This window comes from Chelonoidis abingdonii, chromosome 8 (assembly GCF_003597395.2).
Source record: "Chelonoidis abingdonii isolate Lonesome George chromosome 8, CheloAbing_2.0, whole genome shotgun sequence".
In the NCBI taxonomy this organism is placed as follows: domain Eukaryota; kingdom Metazoa; phylum Chordata; order Testudines; family Testudinidae; genus Chelonoidis; species Chelonoidis abingdonii.
In genome coordinates, this window is record NC_133776.1 from 101,645,533 (window position 1) to 101,667,992 (window position 22,460).

A 22,460-nucleotide genomic window follows, 5' to 3' on the forward strand; every position below is an offset into this window, starting at 1 on the left:
TCCTCATGGTAACTGAGGTAGCTATGGATATAGGACTGCATGTGTCACAAGCTGATCTTCAGCAATCAGACTTAAACTTCTCTCCATTATCTTGAGGAATGTCTGCAAATTTAGATATAGAATCCCAATGACAATAATCATATTTTAATAGCAGGACCCAGTAATTGGTGATTCTCGTTTGGAGACTTGATGCAGAATAATTTTTCCAGTCAGATAAATGTAATTTCTTGGGCTCCTTGTCTTGAGATGTCACTTTCTGTTGCCTTCTTATTCGCTGCAGTCATAATTAATGACGCAGGGACACATAAAATTGCTCAAAGCCCTGGAAGGACACTTGGTAGCAACTATGCTCTTTTTGATGTTGGTGCCAGAGCAGCAGGTGTCTCCCAGAGCAATTCAGCTGGCTTTAAAAGACCCTTGGTGATGGGCATCATGGGATGTTCAGGAGCTTGGCAAATTTTTTCTGGACCACCTCCAGTGGAATCTCTACTGTGTCAGTCATTCTTTGCAACATCTTGTACTTAGCTAAGGTTGAAGTGGATAAGACAAATACCACAGCCTCATTAAGAGAGGGTCATGAGATGGGATGGGATGGTCCTCTGTTTGTGACTCTTCACCAAAGCTATGCCCAGCCTGTTCAGCTGGCAGTGGAACAGAGTGGGTTGGTTGTGAAGTCTTGGTGTGAAGTGAGGATGAAGAGACTCTGGCCCTGGACTGGAATGCAATGACTGGTCTTCTAGCATGAGGCAGCCGCTATGAGCCCAAGGGTGTTGGTATGCATAAAGGCAGGTGAGCAAAGAGAATACCAGAGAGTACTATCCTCCTTCGAGCTCATAAGACGAGAGTAATAAAACAGCCCTCGATTCCCTCTCAGGTGTGTACTGGTCTGAATACCTAGACCACAGGGAATGCAGTGGTGAAACCTCCCTCTGCTCCTCAGAGCAAGAGGAGAATGAATAACCCTTCTAGAAAGGCGCTGTCATTGCTACCATTGATGTGCTTGGCACTGGTGTAGGAACAGCAGGCATTACCAGAGATGGCACTGTCACTACTGCCAAATGCGAGGAGTCTGGTACCAAAGAGACCAGGAGGTTCTTCAATGCTGCACAGGATTTCGGTACTGAGTAAGCTGGTGCTGAAGTCAGAGGACTACATGGTATTGATGGTCCCAGGCATATCTGTATGATGGATCTCTGTGCTAAATGGTTGGCACTTGGAGACTTTTGTGGTACTTAGGAAACCAGTTTAGAGGCATGGTGGGCCAGTGCTTGTCTGGGTGCCACAGGGACCTTTTGGGTTTTATGCTACCCTTTTCAGTTACTGTTTCAGAGATTTTGTGCCTCACTGAGGAACAACCTGAAGATGATCTAGATCATCTCCTCTGGCCTTGATGCTTTTTCTCTTGCCCATTGCCAGAGATTTACTACGTTAGGACAACAGTTTTTTAGGAGCAGCCATTTCAACTCCACAAGCAGAGGAGCCACCACCACCACTTTTGGATGAGTGCTCACAAATCTCTGTCCCAGGCATTCTGGTGTCTAAAAAGGGATGCATTGCCCTCTCCAGCAGGAACATTTTTAGACAAGACTCCCTAGTTCTCTGGGTTCTCTTAGAAAAGCATTTACAGGTGGCACATTATCTTGTGTGCCCTTACCCATACACAGGTCTTTTCTATACTAGAGAGGGGTTTTGTGGGTAAAGCTCAATTGGTACAGCTCTACTGGCAAAGCCTCCAAATGGAGATGCAGCTTATACTGGGAAAAGAGCACTGCTAAGCTATGTTATTATGAGGGTGATTTTTTCCACACTCCAAACCAAGACAGCCATGCCAGCAAAATGTAGACCACGCCACAGTAAGCTGCAGGTTTTCCCATCATTAAGAAGCATTGTGTATAGAATGATGTTGGTGCCAAAGCAGCAGATATCATAAGCACCTCATATGATGAGCAATTTTTAAAGCCTGCAGATTTGTGCTCAATCATTATGACTGATCCTGGTACCAGGGCAGACTCTCAGGCAATAAAAAAAAAATAAAAATAAAAATTCCTTCTTGTTAAAGGAGGAGGTACTGTTTACAGAACAACGGGCAAAACTGCACAGCAAGTGAAGAGACACTGCAAGTTCCAACTACACAGGTGGTGAGAAAGAACTGAGTGGTGGTTGGGGTCTCCCCATCCCTTATGCCAGTGTACCCCACACAGTGGGCCACAGGCCCAGTGCAGAGGGAGGCCCCAGGGAGGGTTTGGAAAGCAAGCACTCACCCCTGCACGCAGCAGCTCCTGTCTCACAGCCCTAGACCTAGCTCTGTGCGCTGGGGTGTTGAACCTGGCACACAGGGTTGCAGTGCCACTCTGGTTTGGTTCAGATGCCTCTAGCCCCATGGGACAAGAGCCACCCCTGCAATCCCCACTGCACCAGACTGAGATTAGGGTTGCAGTGCCAGGGCTGAGCATGTTGCTGCAGAAGGTTGGTGCTCCCTTTGTGGGGTGAGGAGGCAGGAAAGGACACTGGCCTTTGATTTTGGGCCCTCTCTCTCCCAAGTTTGGGCCCAATGTGTGTTAATCCAACCCTGGCTACTCTCAGGGTGCCTGGATGTGACAGCAATGCTCAATATAGCTCAGACTGCTTTCCCTTTACACAAAATCAATGTTGTGTTGCAGTTACAGGCTTTTGAAAACAGTGACTAGTTTCATACACACACACACAATACATGTAATGGTGGGCTGCACAAAAGGCAAAATGCAGCTGGTGAGTCACCTTAGTAAAAAGTGTGGCAACTGCTGTTTTATGCTCAGCTGGAGCCACAAGGCCACTCAGGATATGTCTTCACTGCAGTTGCAAGGTGTGATTTTCAGCCAGGATAGACAGACTCACACTAGTGCACTAAAAATAGTAGTATGGATGCAGCAGGTATCACCAAAGCTTGAACCGAAGGGATCAGGTGGGCTTGACTTCATTGACTAGCTTGAGCCACCACCCATGTTCCAACATCCACACTGAGCTAGTGCAAGTCTACTTGCATCGGGACTCATACTTCCAGCTGCAGTGTAGACATCTTCAGAGCCCACAGGCAGCCCCAATGGATGCTGCTGACCAAGAGAATCCAAACTGGAGTTCACTGGGCATATACACATCACCAGTAAATATTTAGGAACAAGCACTTGAAGAACAAGTTTTGTTTGCAATATATTCAGCTTTGCAAACCTGAATTAAAGAAGAAACCAAATTTAAACACAATGGGTGGATATTCTTGGGCTAACCCTGAAATCCACAAGAGTAGTAGTTTCTCCTTGGATTTAAGTCAACAGTTGCCTCAGTAAGGACTTTATAATTAAGCCTCTTTTCCTCATTGTGTACTTGTTTAAAAGTTGCCAAAACAGGTCCACCTCTACCCCGATACAACGCTGGCCTTGGGAGCCCCAAAATCTTACTGTGTTATAGGTGGAACTGCGTTATATTAAACTTGCTTTGATCCATTGGAGTGCACAGCCCTGCCCACCCCCGGAGCACTGCTTTACTGTTATATCCTAATCTGTGTTATATCGGGTCACGTTATATCAGGGTAGCGGTGTAACATTTATTTTCAGCAAAAACTTATGCAAGTGTTGCATCTAGCAAATCCTCCTCATATGCAGTTTGTTTGCAATATAGCGTAATGCTTAGAAGACCACTGAACACACTTGCCATCTTACTCCAGGCAGTTATAAAATCCTGGCACTTTGAAAATGAAAATAAAAAAACCCCTCTGACTGCTGATGCTGCTGCGTCTTGCATTTCAGCCTACAGCTGAAATGTGTGTTTCCCCCTGCACATGGCTAGCTATTAGTTTCTGCAGAGGACTGATTATTGTAATTGTCTCACTAAGTAGCTCATTATGAAATAATATATCAGTAACAAGATACACTGCAGTTATGCATGAAAGTGACATGCAGGAGTGGGCAGTTTTAACATGCCTTCATAGAAACGAGAGCTACACAAATGAAATTCATAACTCATTTATTAATATATATGCAATGATACCAATAAAAAACTAATACTGCAAACTACAACTTTGGAAGTAAAGCCAATATAACAGGAACAAAATGTACATAACATTGCAGATAGGAATGTGTTTACCCTCTTTATACATTCCTTGTCTTCACATCTAATGTAAATGTATGCTAAAGCTGGTCTAATCTGAGTGCTTTTCAATAAGCAACAGTCCTCCAGAATCCTTTCAGGGTTGAGATGTCTCTGCTGACTAATGAGCGTGCGTACATATGCATACATAGAAACTGCTTCAGCAAGTTTATATAAACCAAGAGCTGAGCTCTGTTAACCTCTATCATTACTATGGTGGAATCAGTTTTTAGTGAAATGGAAGGAGAGTTACAAATTGTTGCAATAGACTTCAGTCCTCTAGTAGTTAAGTTTCGCTGTGCTGATAACGAAGGTTAATTTCACTAGCATATTGGTTCAACTTTACTAATCTTCTTGGATTATAGCAATTATCACATCAGATAGGTGTGACATTTTGGGGGGAGAGGGGAATTATCACCTCCTCTGGTCTAGTATAAGAGAAGTTACCCCTTCCTATATGGAACAACAGTAAGAAGCAATTCCTGGCTGCTGTCCACTAGAACAGCGGTTCTCAACTGGGGATAGGTGTACCCCTGGAGTACACAGAGGTCTTTTAGGGAGTACATCAACTCATCTAGATATTCGCCTAGTTCTACAGTAGGCTATAAAAAAGCATAGCAAAGTTACAAATAAAAATTTCATACAGACCGTTTCTACTGCTCTATATACTGTAAGTACAATATTTATATCCCATTTAATTTATTTTATGGTAAAAATGAGAAAGCAAACAATTTTTCAGTAACAGTGTGCTGTGACACTTTTGTATTTGTCTCTGATTTTGTAAGCACAGTTTTTAAGGGAGGTGAAACTTAGGCTATGCAAGACAAATCAGCCTCCTGAAAGGGGGACAACTAGTCTGGAAAGGTTGAGAACCACTGTACTAGAAGGCGAGACTTAGGTCCAAATTCAGCAAAGCTAGCACATGGAGGTGTAATTATGCCTCCCTAAACTAGCAAAAGTCCACGTACAGAAGGGAGATTCATCTTTGTGGAGTGTAAGTGGTGCATTCACTGCTGCCCTCCATGGGTTTTGGCAGGTGGAACTCCCACCAGGGCTCTTGGAACAGGTTCTTCTGTTGGCAAACACCTGCTGAATGAGTGAACCCTTTAACCACAATGTCCATGTCCCCCTTCCGGCCAGTTCCACCTACACTGGTGCTAGGCTGACCCTTTATAGCTTCCCTCACAAATAAATTTGTGGCCACTTTGTGCCACCACCTGGAACCTCTTCAAAAGTGTATAAACCAGAGTCTCTGGGAATTTTACCAATAGCCTTCTAGAGTCCTTCCTCCCCCAGCTGTCAGTACCCTACAACTGCTCAGGTAGACAGATCCTGCCAGCTCTCCCTGGGAAAAGAGCGGTAGAAGGGATGTTTTTAAAGGCAAGCCCTTTGCTGATATGATGAAACTATTTAATATATTATTTTGTGGGGGAAAAATAGTCTTCCATTATAGGAGGGTTCCATGAGTCTCTTGAACAGAGACACACTACTTTTGTGAGCAAGAAATGCCAAAAACGCCTAAAGTAACTAAATTCAGTTAAATCAGTTTCATAAGACAAGTTTTCTTAAATTTGAGATTGTTTTCTGATCGTGAGATGAAAGCAAAAGCTGCCTATTTGAAAAAAAAATGCCAGAACAAATAAACCTTATTAATTTAGCTAGTTAATTTAAACAAATCTATTTTACCTATAAAGCACGTTCGTTACTTCTAACTTCTGGGAAGGCAGTAAATGCCGCAGAATAATCTTCAATATATGCTTGCAAAGATTACATTGCTTTACAAAAAAAGACACTATCCAAAGTTTCAAGCTAAAATGCACATAAAAAGACAGTAATGGCAGTATTTAGTCTTTAAAAAATGATGTCAATGTTGTATACCTCTCATACATTTTCATGCTTATTAAAACCACAGTTAAAGACATAGGAGATGTACAGTCAATACACTGCTGAGGTACATTTCTTCTAAATATTAACACCATGACAGAATTACTCCTCAGCAAGTGATACTACTTGGGAACATATAAATACAATTTTTACACTGTAAGGCACTTTTACCCAGCATACATGACAAGAAGTAAATTATAAGATGAATCTGAGGCATATAACAAAAATCACTTTCGATATTGACTTAGTTTTCATGAGTTCTGAATTAATGATAGTTTAGTTAGCCTCAACGCGTAGCCAGCCACTTGCTCTTCTGCTACTCAAAGGTAAAAAGTGTTGTTATGGTTGCTAGTGGCATGTGGAGAAAAATGATTTTACCCATAATGAATTATGAGACTATTAAATCCAGCAATTGACACAATGTAGATTAGAATTGAGTGAAAAATACAATGATTATATTGGCAAATCTACCGCATTGTACCTTTCATCCTTCCTTAACCAAAAATACAGTAGTTGCAAACATTAAAGTGCCTTTATTCCAGGGGAAGGCCATGTCTGAGGCACGCAATCTAGAACCTAATCTAGGCAGTGTGACAGACATTTTGCATTCTGAGACTGTTCTGTGTAGCTGAAAAATGTTCATATTCTAGAAAAAAGCAAACACGTTGGTAAACAATTTCAATCAATCTGTCATTGCAATTCAAGTCATGCCTTTAATTTTGAAAGTTACAAATACAAAATAAGAATGATCAATGGCATGTTTAGAGCAGTAACTGTACACAGTAATATTTATACTAAAAACTGCATTTTCCCCCAAAACAGATTGAATTCTAAGATGGTAAAATGTTAGAAATTTAATATGCAACAGTTGAGTCCCTTGAAACATTAAGGAAACACATGAAAAGACAATGACATGTTAAATCTTTTAAAAATACAAGTAAAAATGCTACAGAAACTTGTTACAAATGAACTGCTTCTTAATATCAACTGCAGATGAACCTTCACGGTTTTTAGTCAAATTGTCAGAGTATCTTGCTTGCTGCTTTACTTCAAATCTAATGGTTTATTGGGTATTCAGAAAGAGAGTCAGAACCCTTCCTAAGCAATGAGATGCCCTGGATGCATTAGACAGACTTACTTATTAAGTTTTTGGTTTTATTTTTAAATGAATCTGCTAATGTGCTTCAATAGGACCAGCGGAAGACGCTATTTATTAGCAATTAGACATGCCAGAGCTATATGAAAAAAGTTAGGGAACTGAGCTGTTAGATTTGGTATAATCTAAACCTGATTATTCTAATGGAACATTGACCTCTAGGTATATGAAATGCCATGACATGACTGATGATTTGACAAGAAAAAAATCAATCAAATGCTAAAAGCATTAAGAATGGTAAGAAAACCTTATATAGTGGTCATAAGAGTCAAAATAAATACTGATCTTAAAAAAAAAATTGATTCCTCCTCCTTACAGCATGTGAAACCTGTATATGTATTTTGGACAAAACATGAAGTGTTCCACGCAACACACAGTGCTTGAGGTATGGATGTCAGATAAGGTGGCTAAATTCCATAGAAGTTAAAGTAGTAACTCTTCGAAATTTAAGAAGTTGGGTTGCAGCTTCCAAAAGTTAGTTTGAGTCACACTTAATGAGAGGTTCTTGGTACGTTAGGAATATAGAGGAGGTGGACTGTTGGGGAAAGAACAAAACTTACAGCCCTTTGGCATGAGTACTGAAGCTTGCAGCTTGTAACCAACAGCTGCTCAAGTAAATCTCCAGCAAGGAATGCTGGGCAGTAGGAACAATCACAACAGGAACAAACTGAAAGGTTCAAGCATGCTTCTGCGTGCACTGAGTTCTTTTTCTACTGTGTGCTTTGCAAGCAAAAACAGAGAGCGATTTCCCCCCCACGCACACACATTTATCTTCCATATTTTGTATATAAAGAAAATGCAAAATTCATGAGTTACCAGATTGTTGCCACCATGGACTTTGTCTGTCCATGTTGTGAATTAATCTTACTAAGACTTTCCCTTGGTACATGAATCCACTAAACAACTTACACATTCCAAATCTTAGATTTTTATTCAGTCCAGAAATATAGAGCTTACTTCATTTCAATGTCTGCCTTAACTTTTGACACTGTACATATTACATATCATTTATATAGTGTTTCATTTGTTTCCAGACACTGCAGACTACAAACTACATAATATTGACATGTAAAACTCTGCCACTTATTGAAGGCTCACACACATGAACGTTTCAGGCAGTTCAATGAAATTTCTAACAGAATTGGGTCGTAAAAAGTTACTAACCCTTTTCTGATCTTAGAAAACAATTAAAAAGTATTAGTAGTTATGGATGTCTTATTCATTCCCAGTTCTCTAACTCTGTCTCTTGAACCTGTTTAAAAAACGATGAAAACAACAGTAAATTTAAAATCATATAAAGAAGAGCATCTAACAGATCTGACATTACATCTATATTTATCGACAGATGTGAGGCCTTCCTAATATTATAATAAAATCAGCTGAAGTTTAAAAAAGTTCCCTATTCTTCAGCAGTACACCAATAAAAAGAAGTTATCTGCATATACTAGATTTAAACATTTTACTGTGATTAACTACATCAAATGTACGTTGTGTTTCTCAGTCTCAGTAACAGAGCTGCCAGGAGTAACTTCCATACCTAGTTTCCATTGAGTTGTTGCTGAGGAATGCTACTATGGTCAGAGCCTGATTTCCCACGACTTTTGCTTTCTCTTTCTTCATCCTCTTCATCCCTTTCATCGTTTCCACTATGGTTTTTACAATAGAGTCTACAACAATAAAAGAAACAATGGAGAATTTACCAGAAAACAAGTAACAGTCCTATATATTATAACATTCTGGGCTCTCTCCACTAGAGAAGAGGCTCATTTTAAAATTGTGTTGAATTAATGTACAAGGCACCTGTCAGACATCTGACATTAGAAATAAATATTAGCTAGCCTGACTAGATCCCCAGCTAGAATCAAGGGCTCCTGTTACGGGGGCAAACCCAAGATCACTAACCAAACAAAAAAGGGAACAATTCTCAACTGACAAAAGATAACAAAGAAGGGTTAAACACAAAAACAAAGACAGAAGCCCCCAAAACAGTCAGTGGTACCCATGCCTATAAAAGCTACTGCCTCGTGTCCTAAAAAGCAACCAAGGAGGAACACCAGCAGACCTCCTCCTGAGAGAGTTCTACCGCCAAGAACCTTAGACTGAGAAAGCTCTACTGACCTGTGCCAACCAACTGTAACAGCTGGGCTGAGAGAAAGATTTAGTTTATGATAGGATCTGCTAATGCTAACAAAGCCTATTTACTCTCTCTTTTTCCTAAAAAGTAACCACTACCTATTACACTAGCAAGCTTGTTCCAATATAGATAACGCTGTGACAGCATTTTCATTACTTTCAGTCAGTTTTCACAGGCAAGATGTAAGCCATTGAGATTATACCAAGGCATAAGCATGGGACAATTTAAAAAAAAAAACCAAAACTTTAAAATACAAAATCAGTTTGCTTTTGTCTAAAATGCTGTCTGAACTGTCTAGGTGTTTAATGATTGCATATGTAAGGACCTACTTTCTCTCAGCTCTACCATAAGAGAATGAACATGGTTAGTAGTACCAGTGAGTTTGAAGAAGTTTTGTGATAGATTTTCTGCCTAAAATCTACATGATAAAATGGATCAGAAACACTGTTCTCATGAGTATTTACATAACAAAAACAAAATAGACACTCCGAGGGAGAATGGGCGCTCATAAAAACATAGTGATTTTGTGTGTGTCAATTTGTAATCAGTTTCATTTGTTCATAGCTCTTAAGCTATCAATCGGAAATCAATAAATAAGTTGAAATAAGCAGAGGAAAGCCAGGCTCCAGAGCAGTCTTTATAGACTAGCACAGGCAAAAAACAATTTAAAACTGATCAATTCTAGTTCAAGAAGCAGTATGGCTATCACACTGCTCACAGAATGCCCCCTTGTGGCCAAAACGAGATGTAATCTGTCAACTTTAATTGCAGTAGGTCTGTGGTAGCAACTGGGAAATGAGGTTGGAACAGTACAGAAATAGGGAAAAAGATACATCAGTTATCCCTAAGAGTATAACATGGCAGGAGTTTACCTGTGACTTCAGCAATCTGAGTTACAAATTTCACTAATCAGAGAAAAAGAAATTTATGTTTTGCTCTTTTTATTTTTAAAATATTTCATATTTTTAAGTGGGTATATGGAGGTTCTGAATTAAATTAAGATCACTAAAAATATTTTGTAAATGTCTGAAAGTTATTTGAAAATTATGACAGTTATTTTCATTCGCACAATATTTTTCATGTTTTATAATAAACAACAGAAATACCTCCACTTTTGCATATGTATTTATCCTCATCTGACTTGGTAAAATAAGCTTAAAGAGCTTCAGGTTAAAGAGAAAAAAAATATGAAGTCAGTCCAGTGGTCTAGTGTCAATGATCTACAATGCCACGAAAAGCCATGGTGTGTCTATCAGTGGTCTGGCTCTATTGCTCCCTGGGTTATTAAGGGCTAAGAGCATTCCGACAGCAGTATGCTGAACCTAATTGGAGAGGAAGAATCTCAGAGCAGTCAAACAGCAAGACCTTTGGCCAATCAAGGATGGCTGCTGACAGGAGCACCCATCTAATTCTCCTAATTTGTTGACAGTGATGATGCAGGGCCTTGGAACAAATGGAAATTAAAGTGAGAAGAATACAAAGATTCTCCGAGCTCTGTGCAGAGAAATTTATTTTTCCCCACTGTGTTGTAGGATAGGATTGCTTTAAAAAAGTTCTAAACTTTCTCTGCATTTGTAACAGAACTTGATTTATTTTTCTACGACATTCAACTTGAACAAGGTGTTTGAAGTACTAAAACCAATTGCACAAGCTTTTACCTAACTAGCTTTTGAACTGCAACAGTCACCTTATCTGAACTTCCAAAAATATATGATAGTTTTGCCTAGTGCCTGCAATGCAGCTGAGTGATGTGTTAATCAGCATTACTGCGTGATCAGAATGTTTTATCTGAACAGAAGAGCAATTCTTAAAGTCATCTCAGAGGAGATCAGAAAAAATTGTTATTACAGAATTAACTGTTAGAGTTCTTACTTGTAAATTCCTCGAGACATATTCTCAATATATTTAGCTTTGTCTTGTACGCCACAGTGGTAATGGTAAGTCTTGATACAGGCTTTAATTTCACATCCAATAGTAGCCCCAGGCTGACTGCAAAGAGTGCATTTCTGTTGAGGGGAAAAAAGACAGTACTCTAAGTTGTGGTGTTAATCCATTTAATGTCTTGTCACTTAATGTTCACTTTGATGTCCCCGAATTTTAGTCATAAACATGAAGTAATTTTTCTTGTAGCACAAACTTATCTTAATATATAGTAAGCCAGAAACAGTTAAATCTGCATCAATCAATATATATGAACAACAGAGTACTGTTTTGCCTGTCTGCTGCAAAAATAAGTAACAGCACACATTGCCGCAGTTCTAAGTTCTATTTTGTTGTTGCTGTTGAAGTTGAAGCTAGCTTTTCCAAGTACCAAAACTCACTGAATATGAATTGTGTTTTAGGCAATGATTTTTTTCAGATGGTAATGGAGTTCCATATGTTAATAAATTCTAATATGCATGAAACAGTGTGCCATATTTTACTTATAAAACATACCTGAGTGCCTGCCACATACCCTGGGGGCCTTATATGATTTAATTTTCACACTAAAATGTCATAACATACTGCTCAGACCATTCAAAAATAAATATGTGAATCAACAGACATAAGATGACAAAACACCTCCCAAGCAAGCATCCTCATCATCATGAAAAGTCCCTCCAAGCTTCAGCCTAGCTCATGTCATGGGAGAAAACAATGAGCCTTGCAAATGCCCAAGTGATTAGCGAATCTGGCCCTGGACCAACCAAGGGGATGTGAATTTGAATCCAGGAGCCATGCTACTAGGTGAAGACTTTAATAACCTAATATAGTTGGGGCCTTTGAGACCCCAAAATAAGTATTTAAAAGATGCAATTCACCAGAGATACGCATGGGATTCATCTTCCTTTAACTGGCAATACAGAGCTTCAGTGTCCTTTTAAAGAGTGTTGAGAATGAACTAGCCATCATTTAAAAAAACAAGTTGGAAGTCAGTCAATAATTACACAAATTAACTCCCATAACCTATTTAGCAATTTCATGCCATACAGATTCTGTGGTATGGAAAAACTGTCAATTCCTTCCTTTCTATTATGGTCTCCAAAGGGCCAACATACCGCATTCATAAAGTATGGTGTAGTTAAAAAAACCACAGTAATTGTTGAGACACTTTATATCCTGATACTTAGTAGTGACAATATATTTAAATTGTTTTCTAAAAAATTAAGTGAAAAGATTTGTTCAGATAAGGAAAAAAAGAGAATTGCAATATACTCCCAACTGAAATCACTGAAGCATTCCTTACAAACCCAAAGAGACACACCATTCTTTTTCCTCTCTTGATCTCCTGAAGTACAGTTTTAATATCAAAATCACCAAACTCTGCCCTTGATGTTGTTGTTAGCTGGACAGTGCCAGAAGAGAATAACTGTAAAGCAAACAAATGGACAGTAATGTTAGGAGGTTACAGATACGTGGCCATAAGATGATTAAGGAGCAGGAACAACAGAAGGGGATGCACTGTACTCAATTATCTGCTGGTAAACTGTGCTTTGCCAATGAATTAGACAAACTGCAGATTGAGCATATCAGTAATTTGGATATTCCTTCCAATGCCCACTAGATTGCTTCAATTATATGTGATTGCATTTCAGAGGATTTTTTTTGAATGACAAAGCAGTAGTTAAAGGATGATTATGATAATGGAATATACAAAGCAATAAATAAGTACCGCTGTCAATTAAGGCACTGAAGACATGCCTTGGTTCTGATAAGGATATTTCATCTCCACTCACTGCCCCACCTAAATAATTCAGTTTACTCACACTGCCAACACAAGCCTCTGGAAAGCCAGAAATGGTGGCAATGGGACATTTCCAAGTAGTCTCAAATCTCTCATGTTTTCATTACCTGCAGCTTGTATTGGCTGAATGCATTTCCTTTTATAGTTAGGCCAACATCACTCACAAGACTTAACCTATATAGTATATGCAGTAAAAACTCTTCAAGGACTTCAACTAATTTGGACATTCAAACAGAGGTGGAGAATGCAAAAGTCCAGCTCAACTTTCAGATAAGGTAATTCTTTTCTGCTTACCTGCTATCTCAACTGGATGTGTGCCTCTATTTGTAGGACAGGAAAGACAGTCTTTTTGCAGGTACTGGGATAGTGGGCTCAGGCCCATCTGAAACTAAAGACCAGCCCCCTCAACCAAGGGGGAGGAACCACCAAATCCAAGCCACAACTGAATTTGGGGGACAACAAATGCAAAAACAGGAACAGGAGTGTGGGTTGAAGGTTCATAATCACAGTTTTGGATGGGGACACTTGCCAGAGAACTCTGGGCAGTGCCCACTGCTCCTCAAAGTCCAAGGAATCACTCGACGCCACCCAGAGGAACTCATATAGACTTTAAGATCCAAAGGGATCATCGTAATCATCCAGTCTGACCTCCTTCATGTTGCAAGCCACAGGACCTCACTTACCAACTCTTGTAATAGACCCCTAACTTCTGGCTGAGTTATTGAAGTCCTCAAATCATGGTTTAAATACTTCAAGGTGCAGAGAATTCACCATTTTCACTATTTTAAATCTGCAAGTGACCCGTGCTGCAGAGTAAGGCAGAACTCTGCCCAGGTATGTGATACAACAAGGAATTGGAAACAGATCACATAGTTGCACAGCACTCCCCTCCAAGCAAGCTTCCTCCTCCAGGTCTGGTGGATGACCACCTTGGCCAGCGCCAGGAACAGGTGGACAAAGTCTCATGACTCTGTGGGGCCCTGGGTAGGATGCTTGTATATAAGCAGGGGTGGGAGAAAAGTGCAACTAGAACCTTAACAGGAGGTTACAGAGGAGCCAGAAGACGGTCTGCAGTCTGACGCACTCTATGTAGATATGCGCCAGGTGTCCCTCTTGCCGCAGAAGACGCGGATGTCAGGAGACTCTATAAACCACAGCAACTACATACTCGTGCTCAAAGCAGCATGGTAAGAGCCACCAAGTCTCATATCCTAGGGGTGTGAGAGACCAGACTAGAGTACAAGCTGGCCACCGGAGTTCCCCTCAACTCCACAGGTTGCAGCAGGTCCTACCACTTTGTGTCAGGGAAGGACATGAGGGCGAAGAAGTGGGTGGCATACAGAGATGCTCATGTGATACAGTCTGGAGATGGACCAGCTGGATGGTGTCCAGCTGAGTCAGGTGGTGCATCACTGGCATCTGGGGGTTGCAGGGTAGGGGCCTGATGACAAGCTTTAGAGGGCCAGGTGTGAAGGGTGTGTAGCACCCTCTGCAGGATCTGCCCTAGAAAAGTGAGAGAAGTGGGGATGGGGGGCAAGGCTGCACTCACCTCCTTGAGCACACAACAGGATATAAACAAGGTGGGCAACCCCATATGCTCACCAAGCACCACAGGCTATACTCATTTCCTCCAACTAGCCCAGGTGGTCTCAGATTCTGGTGAGAGCAGCCAAGACCAGTCTCTGGTGCATCAAGGGAGATTCCAAAACCCTTACATGAAGATTAAGGTCGTGTACCAGGAGTTCAAAAGCCAGGAGGTTTTCCCCCTCAGTAGCTGCTACAGACCTGGTTGCTGAAACTAGTTTCCGGGTCCTGTGGAGGTCCTGGTAAAATGTAGCATCTCAGAGAGGTCTCAGGGGAGACCTCTTGAGAGGAAAGGCAGTCTTATGTTTAAGGCAGCAGAATTATATTCTGTTCCTACTCTGTCATGAACTACGTGACTTTGGGCAAGTCACTTAATCTCTATCTGCCTCTGTTCCCCATCTGTGAAACGGGAGATAAAACAGAGGGATAAGAGGCTCAGATTCTATGGCTTGTGATGGAGGCCACAAAACTACATAGATCAGAGGTTGTAAATAGATGGACTGCAGGCCAAATTCGGATCATCAGAAGCTTTTCAACCGACCACAAAATCTTTGTATTTACTTATTATTGGGGCATGAAAAATGTTTCTCTGGAGTCTGGACCTTGACAAAAAACAATTGACTACCCCTGCCAATCTCCTATCTCAAACCGTATTGTCTAATATTACTGTATGCTATTGAACAGCTGTTTTCACCCAGAGATGGATGCATCAATTCCTTTATGTGGTGTTTTAATCTGCTTCTCAGCATTGCAGCTCTTCATTCCCAAACTCATGCATACAACAGAGCAAAGAATACTCAAAAGCGACAAAAGGTGTGGCTCTCTGCTTAATGAGGCTAGCCCTACGGAGAAAATTACATCAAAAATCTACCAGCTGCACTGGCTAGTTATTCATTTCCAAGTACAACTCAAGGTGCAGACTTTGTTTTATACAGCCACACCTGGATCAAGGACCTAGCCATATGAAAAACTGAATTCTCTGCTTACATTCTTCAAGAGCCGCTGAGATCAGTTGATGCACATGAGTTAAGAGTTCCCCAGATGTGATCATTTAGAAGTAGGGAGTTTACAATGGGGAGCCACGTATTCCGGAGGTCATTTCCCCATCTCTTTTGACACCGCCTGAATCAACTGATCTTCAGAGCATTGTGCAAAGCTCATCTGTTTCCGCAAGCGCTTTTTTGGGGGGGGGGTTTTGGGGGGGGCGGAGGCCTGGGGGCAGAGGGCATTAGTGGTATTTTATTTCAGGGTGTAATCTTTTAGTTAAAATTTAACGTTATTGGAGTTATATTTTTGTTTTTTAAACACTGTACATAGACGCACCAAGGTACAATGGGATTATTTTTATTAAGATGAAGAGTCTACCTGAACTAATTCCTCCATCTCTAAACATAGTAATTATCAACAGTACCTCTGGTGAAAATAAATGAACTGCTCAGCTCACAACACTTCAGTGGTCAGAGAGAGAACTGGAAGCACAGGCTGTATTAATACATAACTATGTGTTAGGGCACTGTACTAACAATGTATCATATAGCAGGACAGTTCAGAAGAATTAAAACCCACACTAACCCAAATATTCTACTTACCATGCACTTATAATGTGCTGCTGCCTTTTTGGCATTAAATATATGAAGCTTTCCTCTAGCTTCATTTTCTTCTTCACCTGCATGACAGAATCCACATTTAGGTTTTGTATCACTGGGACTGCTTCTGTGGGGAGACCTGTCTCTCTGAAAGAAAAACATTTTACTAAAATATACTGCTGGGTTCCAAGTAAGGTCATAATTTAACAAGTCTCTAGCCACCAACTGGAGACTCAAATGCTAGTTTTAATCAAAATCTTTAATTTCAAAGACAAATTTTCTTCTAAGAAGTTTAGCATATTTATATTTACTGCTTACATAGGAACTGCTTTCTATTTCATCTGTGCCATGTGAGGATGTAGATCTAGTGTCTTCTGACTGCCCTTTGAGATTTGTTTTTCTTGGCTTTCCCTTCCGACCCCTCTTTTTTCCTTTGGGAGGTGAAGGCTCCAATTCGTGTTCATTGACACCTTCTTCTAAATCCGCTTAGAAATTAGAAAACATCAAATAAATCTCAAAAATGAAAACTGTTTTACAAAAAATTATATAAGAAAAATAAATGGTTTTTATCATTTTTCTTACTCATGTTTATAAAAATTATTTCCAATCCATTAAAATTTTGTTTTACAATCTTCAACCATCTACCATTATATTAATGTATATTAATATAATTGTATTGTATTGATGCATATTAATCTAATTCATCTCTGAAAACAACTGTCTAAAATGCTTAAAGTTTCTTTACAGTCGTACACAATACATTTAACATGTCCTCAACATCCCATTTCAGAGCTAAAATCTGACTTTAGACACACATGCTAATCTCCCGCTGAAGGTAACGGGGGGCTGAGCAAGTATCTGAAAGCAAGAATTGACCATGTCCATTGGTAACCTAATTTACTCTAGGTAACCTGCTGCCCTCTATGAAACAGTCGAACTTCTATTTTGAACCACCAAGTGTTCTTTGCTGGAATGAAATTTGTTTTTTTTTTTAAATGAGAAGCAAACAACAATGCAAGTCACATTCACTAAGGAATGCCTCTCTCTCTCCTTGCTTTCATGCTTGAAATCTTCACAGCTTGTTTAAAAGGAAATTCCAGTGAAATGAACATTTAGCACTGTAAAAATCATTTATCTCCATGAATAAATTATAAAACAAATCTGAATATAACATTTTAGTTACAACATACTTTTAAGTCTACTGATAGTGGCAGCAATCAGCTAGCTGGAGAGCAACCTCCTGACACTGGAAATATTACAGTCCAAAGACTTAAGTGGTTTCTATAAATAGACATTTTATATATTATATATATTAGCACAAATATGTTAAAGTTGGTTAATGTTAGATTTTCATGGTCTTTACATTTTTTGATCCTCCTCTCTTGACATACAGGTACTCTCTGTTCTCAGAAACTCAACTATCTTATAACTACTTTATCAGAAGAACTTACATGTAAAGGTTCCCTTAAAATGATAAAGTACTAAAACTTTTAAAAATCATGTGTTATCATATATTAAGGCCTAGGTTCTTCAAAGGGGCCTAAAGGAGTTAACCATCCAACTTCCTTTGGCTCCTTGGAGAACATCAGCCTAAATGTTTAATTGCTTCAGCCAGCTGTAATCGAACACTGAACAGCCCTTTGATTATTCCAAATGCATAGTTAACACAGACCTAGGGCAAGCCTTTCAGGCTTGTTTACTTTGTTGCCCAACTGACTTGCATTTAGTATTAAATAGCCAGTTCTTATGCTCAGCTGCTAAGAACTTTCCTGACAGTCAGCCATTTCTAGACCAAAATGCAGATTCTACAGCTGAATTTTTCTGTGGAATCATGCACTGTACACATTGCTAGACAAGCTACGCTTCACAATCCAAAAACCAAAGATGTAGATGAACCCCTAAGTGGAATGGAGTCCAAAGTCAGAAGGTCTGATCTCCCACTGTGTATAATAGTGATAAAATTAGTGTTTCTTTTTATTTAGGCATTACGAGGACACCTATCACCAGGGTACCCTAGCCGCAATATCTAAGCAGGATATTCCTGTTTCAGGACTGAACACTGTACCACAAATCAGAAGATTCCAATTTACATCATTTTTGGGGTTTTTTCCAGTTCTAGGATATGACGAAACCTAGTTGCATGTTATTCTATCCTGATGTTTAACCTAGTGTACTTAACCAAGGCTTACAAAGATCAATTCCTAACCCTTGGATATACCCCATTGCTATCATAATCTAGCATAGATGACAAAGCTATTGGCCTGAGACTTATCATATAAGCCATTCCTATCCTATCCTTCCTACTGTAGCTGTTGCCAGTCTCCAACAGAATTAGACACTTGCACTTCTCTTAATTCAGGAGAAAAGACTAATCCACATGCTTCTACCACAGGTTAAATACAAGCTCAAATATAATGCCTAAAAAGCATTTTTCTGTTGTATGTTCTGAAAGAGGCTAAAATTTGAGAAGCTATGTAATTCTCACAAGTTTCTGTAAATCAATTTGGATTAGGTTTGCCAGGTTTATCAACAATACACATTTTTCTCAAACCTCTACGTAAACTTAATGAGTCAACCTAGCTCAACAGGACCTACTTTTTAGCAGGTAATATGTTTTATTGAACCAACCTCTGTTGGTGAAAAGAGAAACTTTCAAGCTACACAGAAGTTTATCGAAAGCTTGTCTCTTTCACCAACAGAAGCTGGTTCAATAAAAGATATTACCTCATCCACACCTTGTATGCATCATATTCTAGGAACAACACAGCTACAACACTACAAACTACTCTTTAGCAAGAATATATGCCACATTCCATAGTTTACGATACAGAGGGGCAACAGAGCAGCACCTTTTCTTTCTTTAGTGTGTATATTATATATTATATCGATCTATCTCTGGACCTCGATTGTGCAGTGAAACACAATTAACAATTTCATTGTTAAAGAACAGTTTGAGAGCTACAAAAGATGACTGCCATATTAGCCTAGTTTATTTTGCATTTCAGATTAACTGTTAAATAGCCACAATCAGTTTGGTTATGCAGTGGTGAAACCCAAAGGAAACATCACTCTCCACACTGGGTGTGACAAACTGAGTCCTATACTTCTGAGAAACACTTCTAAAGAGTAGAACCCTATTTTATCATGTCTTTCCTCATATGCATGTAATTCTAGGTCCTCCGCTAAAATACTCAAGTCTTTCAAATGCTAGCCTTAAATCTTTCATTTATAGTAATCATAGGTGTTTCTTGTAACAGTAGATAAAAAAATTCAGACAGATGTGTAAATTGGTGTCCCTTTAATAGTATCAGTGTTTGAAAAGTTCAAACTGTTCCTTCCGACGTGCATTTGCCTACACTGGATTTCACCCACCATAATGCTGTCCATTCGCCTAGCTTTGTTAAGTTTTACCAGAGTCCCTCAATATTTTTCAGTCTTGACTACCCTCAATAATTGCTTGTAAGCCACAATTTTTTCTACCTCTAAGTCCATCCTCTGGTCCCAATAATTAACAAACACTTGTGACACTGCTCTGCTCACTACTGTCAGTGCTGAAAACAAGACTATCAATAATTAGAAGAAAATGAACATACATGATGAAAACCAACTGATTTATAAATAACTCAAAGGCTCATGACAGAATCCTTTCTGAAATACTTATTTTGTACTTTTTGCTCTCTTGTAATAGTTGTTTTAATACTAAAGATTTAAACAGTAAAAAGACCATACATTTAAAAAAATGATTTTATTATTAATATACCAGAGGAATCCTCAGCTTTCTTCAAAGAACAGCCCTTTCTGCCCCAAAACCAGTATCTCCAACAAAGTTCAGAATTCACTAAAATCCACACACTGTGTCCCCCTTTCCTGAAGGTTGATCTAAGTAAATAAAAAACATCCAAAAGAGATTTAAGTCCCAATCCTACACATAGTGTGAACCTGGGGACTGATTTTGAAGGGACTCTTGTGCTAGCACATCTAGTTTCAGGACTCATTCCTTGGAAAATTAGTTCTTCTCTTATTAACAGCACTGTGAACTAGTTTAACAGTATAGAAAATAAAAACCTGTAACCAGGTTTAACACAACAGCGCCTTGGATAGTCTTTGCTATTTAATAGACAATTTGGTTTGTGCCCTATCCCTCCCCTCAAGCCCACTGCCAAGCTTACCCTGTTTCCCTGGCATCTGATGGTTGGGTGTTTCCAACTTCTCATGTCAGCTTGAACTAAGGGAAACACAAAAAGTTGTTCAACACCTCCCTGACCATATGAAGTGTTATCATGGGCCCCACCCATATTGTGAAATCCCCTAAGGTTCCCTAGATGCTCTTCTCCTGCCCCACCCTTTGCCCCATTAGCCTTTCATAACAAATTCTTATGTCAGATAAGCTGCCCTCAAAAGTACCTAAATTGCTGTATCTGAAGAAGGGAGTCTTACACGCCTGATCCACTGTGTGCTCTCAGAATAACATATTCCAGAGAAGACATTCTGCATTTTCAGATGCACTTAATGTTTTAATCAACATACTAACTTCAGATCAACTATGACAAAATCCAGGAGTGAGAGAGTCCCATATTTGTAGCTTAGAATTCCACTATCAGTACCAAGCAGCATAAAAAGCAGATTTATACAACAATTGATTCCAGGAGCTGTCAGCCTGGAAGTCTCAATTCTTACGGGGTTGAGGGAGTATCCCTTTTGTTATGGGTAGAAGGAAACTGGATCCTGAAACTTTTTCCTGTTGTAATGTGGAGTCATGATACTGAAGAGGTTGAGATCCACTAGTTTATTCTTTATTGTGTAATTTTTAACTATGTTGGGGATTTCCTCTCGTTCTTTAAAACCTAGTGTTAAAGCAAAGTAACACAAATAACTATATTAAGGTAATTTTAAGATGGTGACAAACTAATAAAAAGAGACATGTAACGTGGAGGCTAATGCTGCTATATCTAACTACCAAAGGGGTCTCTAGACTGCAATACATAGCACAGCAGAGCTGTTACACAGGAGGAAAAAAGACTCAAGATGATAAAATAAGGATGGTACTAAGCAAACCTGATTGGTAGTTTTTAGAAAGTGGTATTGTAGATACGTGGTTCAAGTTTAGACATTGTGGAGATGTCTCAGTGTGCTTACTTTTATTAAATCTACACAAAGTATATATATTTTGGTTTAAAATTGTTAAAGTGCATTACAAGTAAAGAAGGATTTCTAGAAATCAGAGCAAGTCAGTATTAAGTTTTACAAAATAAAAGGGGTTTAAATTAAGAACAAAAAAGTATAAGCTAAATGATAGCTAAGGATAATAATGTTAAATATTCTTTAAAATATCAGAGGACTGATAAATAAAATAAAAACCACAAGGTGACAATGTAATTATTTTTACTGGAAAAGAAATGGCAGAAAAACTAAACAGTTTCTTTGCATCTGTATTTGATAATGAGAATGAGACTGCACCCACAGATACTAGTGAGGATAAATTAGGAGAGACTGATATAAAAGTAGTAGAAAGTAAGTATTTGAATACATGGACAAATCACCAGGCAGCAGTAAATTACATCTGTAAGTGATGAACATTTTCATCTGTAATTTCAGAACTGCTTATTTTCAGGAAATCTTTTTGATAATAGAGAAAGACCAGATCAGAGGAAACTATCAATATGATTCTAAAGTGTAGAGATTTTCAGGGGAAAAGGCTTAAAATTCCACACCTGTAAGTCAAATTATTATTTTATATTTTCAAGTATACTAGATTCCACATAGAAATCAGTAATGACATGGACCTTGACCAAAAGAATTTATAGTCTGAACAGCATTTATATTAGGAAGTGTTTGAGATTCTTTCTGCATATAATTTAAAGATGCTTTTGTAAAGTCTGACACGGCTGACCACGAGATACTGCTGTCTCACCTGAGAGAGGTGGCAGGAGACTAGGGTAATGTGTTAAGATGATTTGAGTCCTTCCTGAAAGGACACTCCCAACAAGTAGTGATGCCCTGCATCTCCACCAGTAGGCCCCTCACTTGTGGACTTCCACAAAGATCAGTTCTCTTTCTGGTCCTTTTCAATAGCTACATACAACGACTAGTCACTCACCACAGACTCGAGTGCCAGCAATATGCAGATGGCACACAGCTATGCCTATCCTTCATCACATATAACCACATCACTACCAACATGATGCCCCAATGCTTGCGTGAGATCAGGTCATGGATGAAGTATACCTAGCTGAAGTTGAACTTGAGCAAAATAGAGGTGATGCCAGAGGGAGG

General features: G+C 39.3%; 1 protein-coding gene across 6 annotated transcripts in view; it reads right to left on the reverse strand.

Moving 5' to 3' along the window:
- Nucleotides 1–3,979: 3,979 nt before the first annotated feature.
- The window catches only part of PHF6 (PHD finger protein 6), a 37,970-nt gene continuing 19,489 nt past the window's right edge, over nt 3,980–22,460 (reverse strand). For 4 of the 6 annotated variants that reach the window (XM_075068892.1, XM_075068893.1, XM_032773147.2 and 1 more), the window contains 6 exons: nt 16,506–16,672; nt 16,191–16,334; nt 12,538–12,642; nt 11,166–11,299; nt 8,697–8,826; nt 3,980–8,411 (listed from right to left, as the gene is read on the reverse strand). In XM_075068892.1, coding sequence (XP_074924993.1) covers nt 8,697–8,826; nt 11,166–11,299; nt 12,538–12,642; nt 16,191–16,334; nt 16,506–16,672 — 680 coding nt within the window. In that variant the 3' untranslated portion in view covers nt 3,980–8,411. Of the gene's footprint in view, nt 8,412–8,696; nt 8,827–11,165; nt 11,300–12,537; nt 12,643–16,190; nt 16,335–16,505; nt 16,673–19,947; nt 20,069–20,356; nt 20,413–22,460 lie in introns of all 6 variants that reach the window. The other 2 variants (XM_075068894.1, XM_032773149.2) reach the window with 2 other exon arrangements.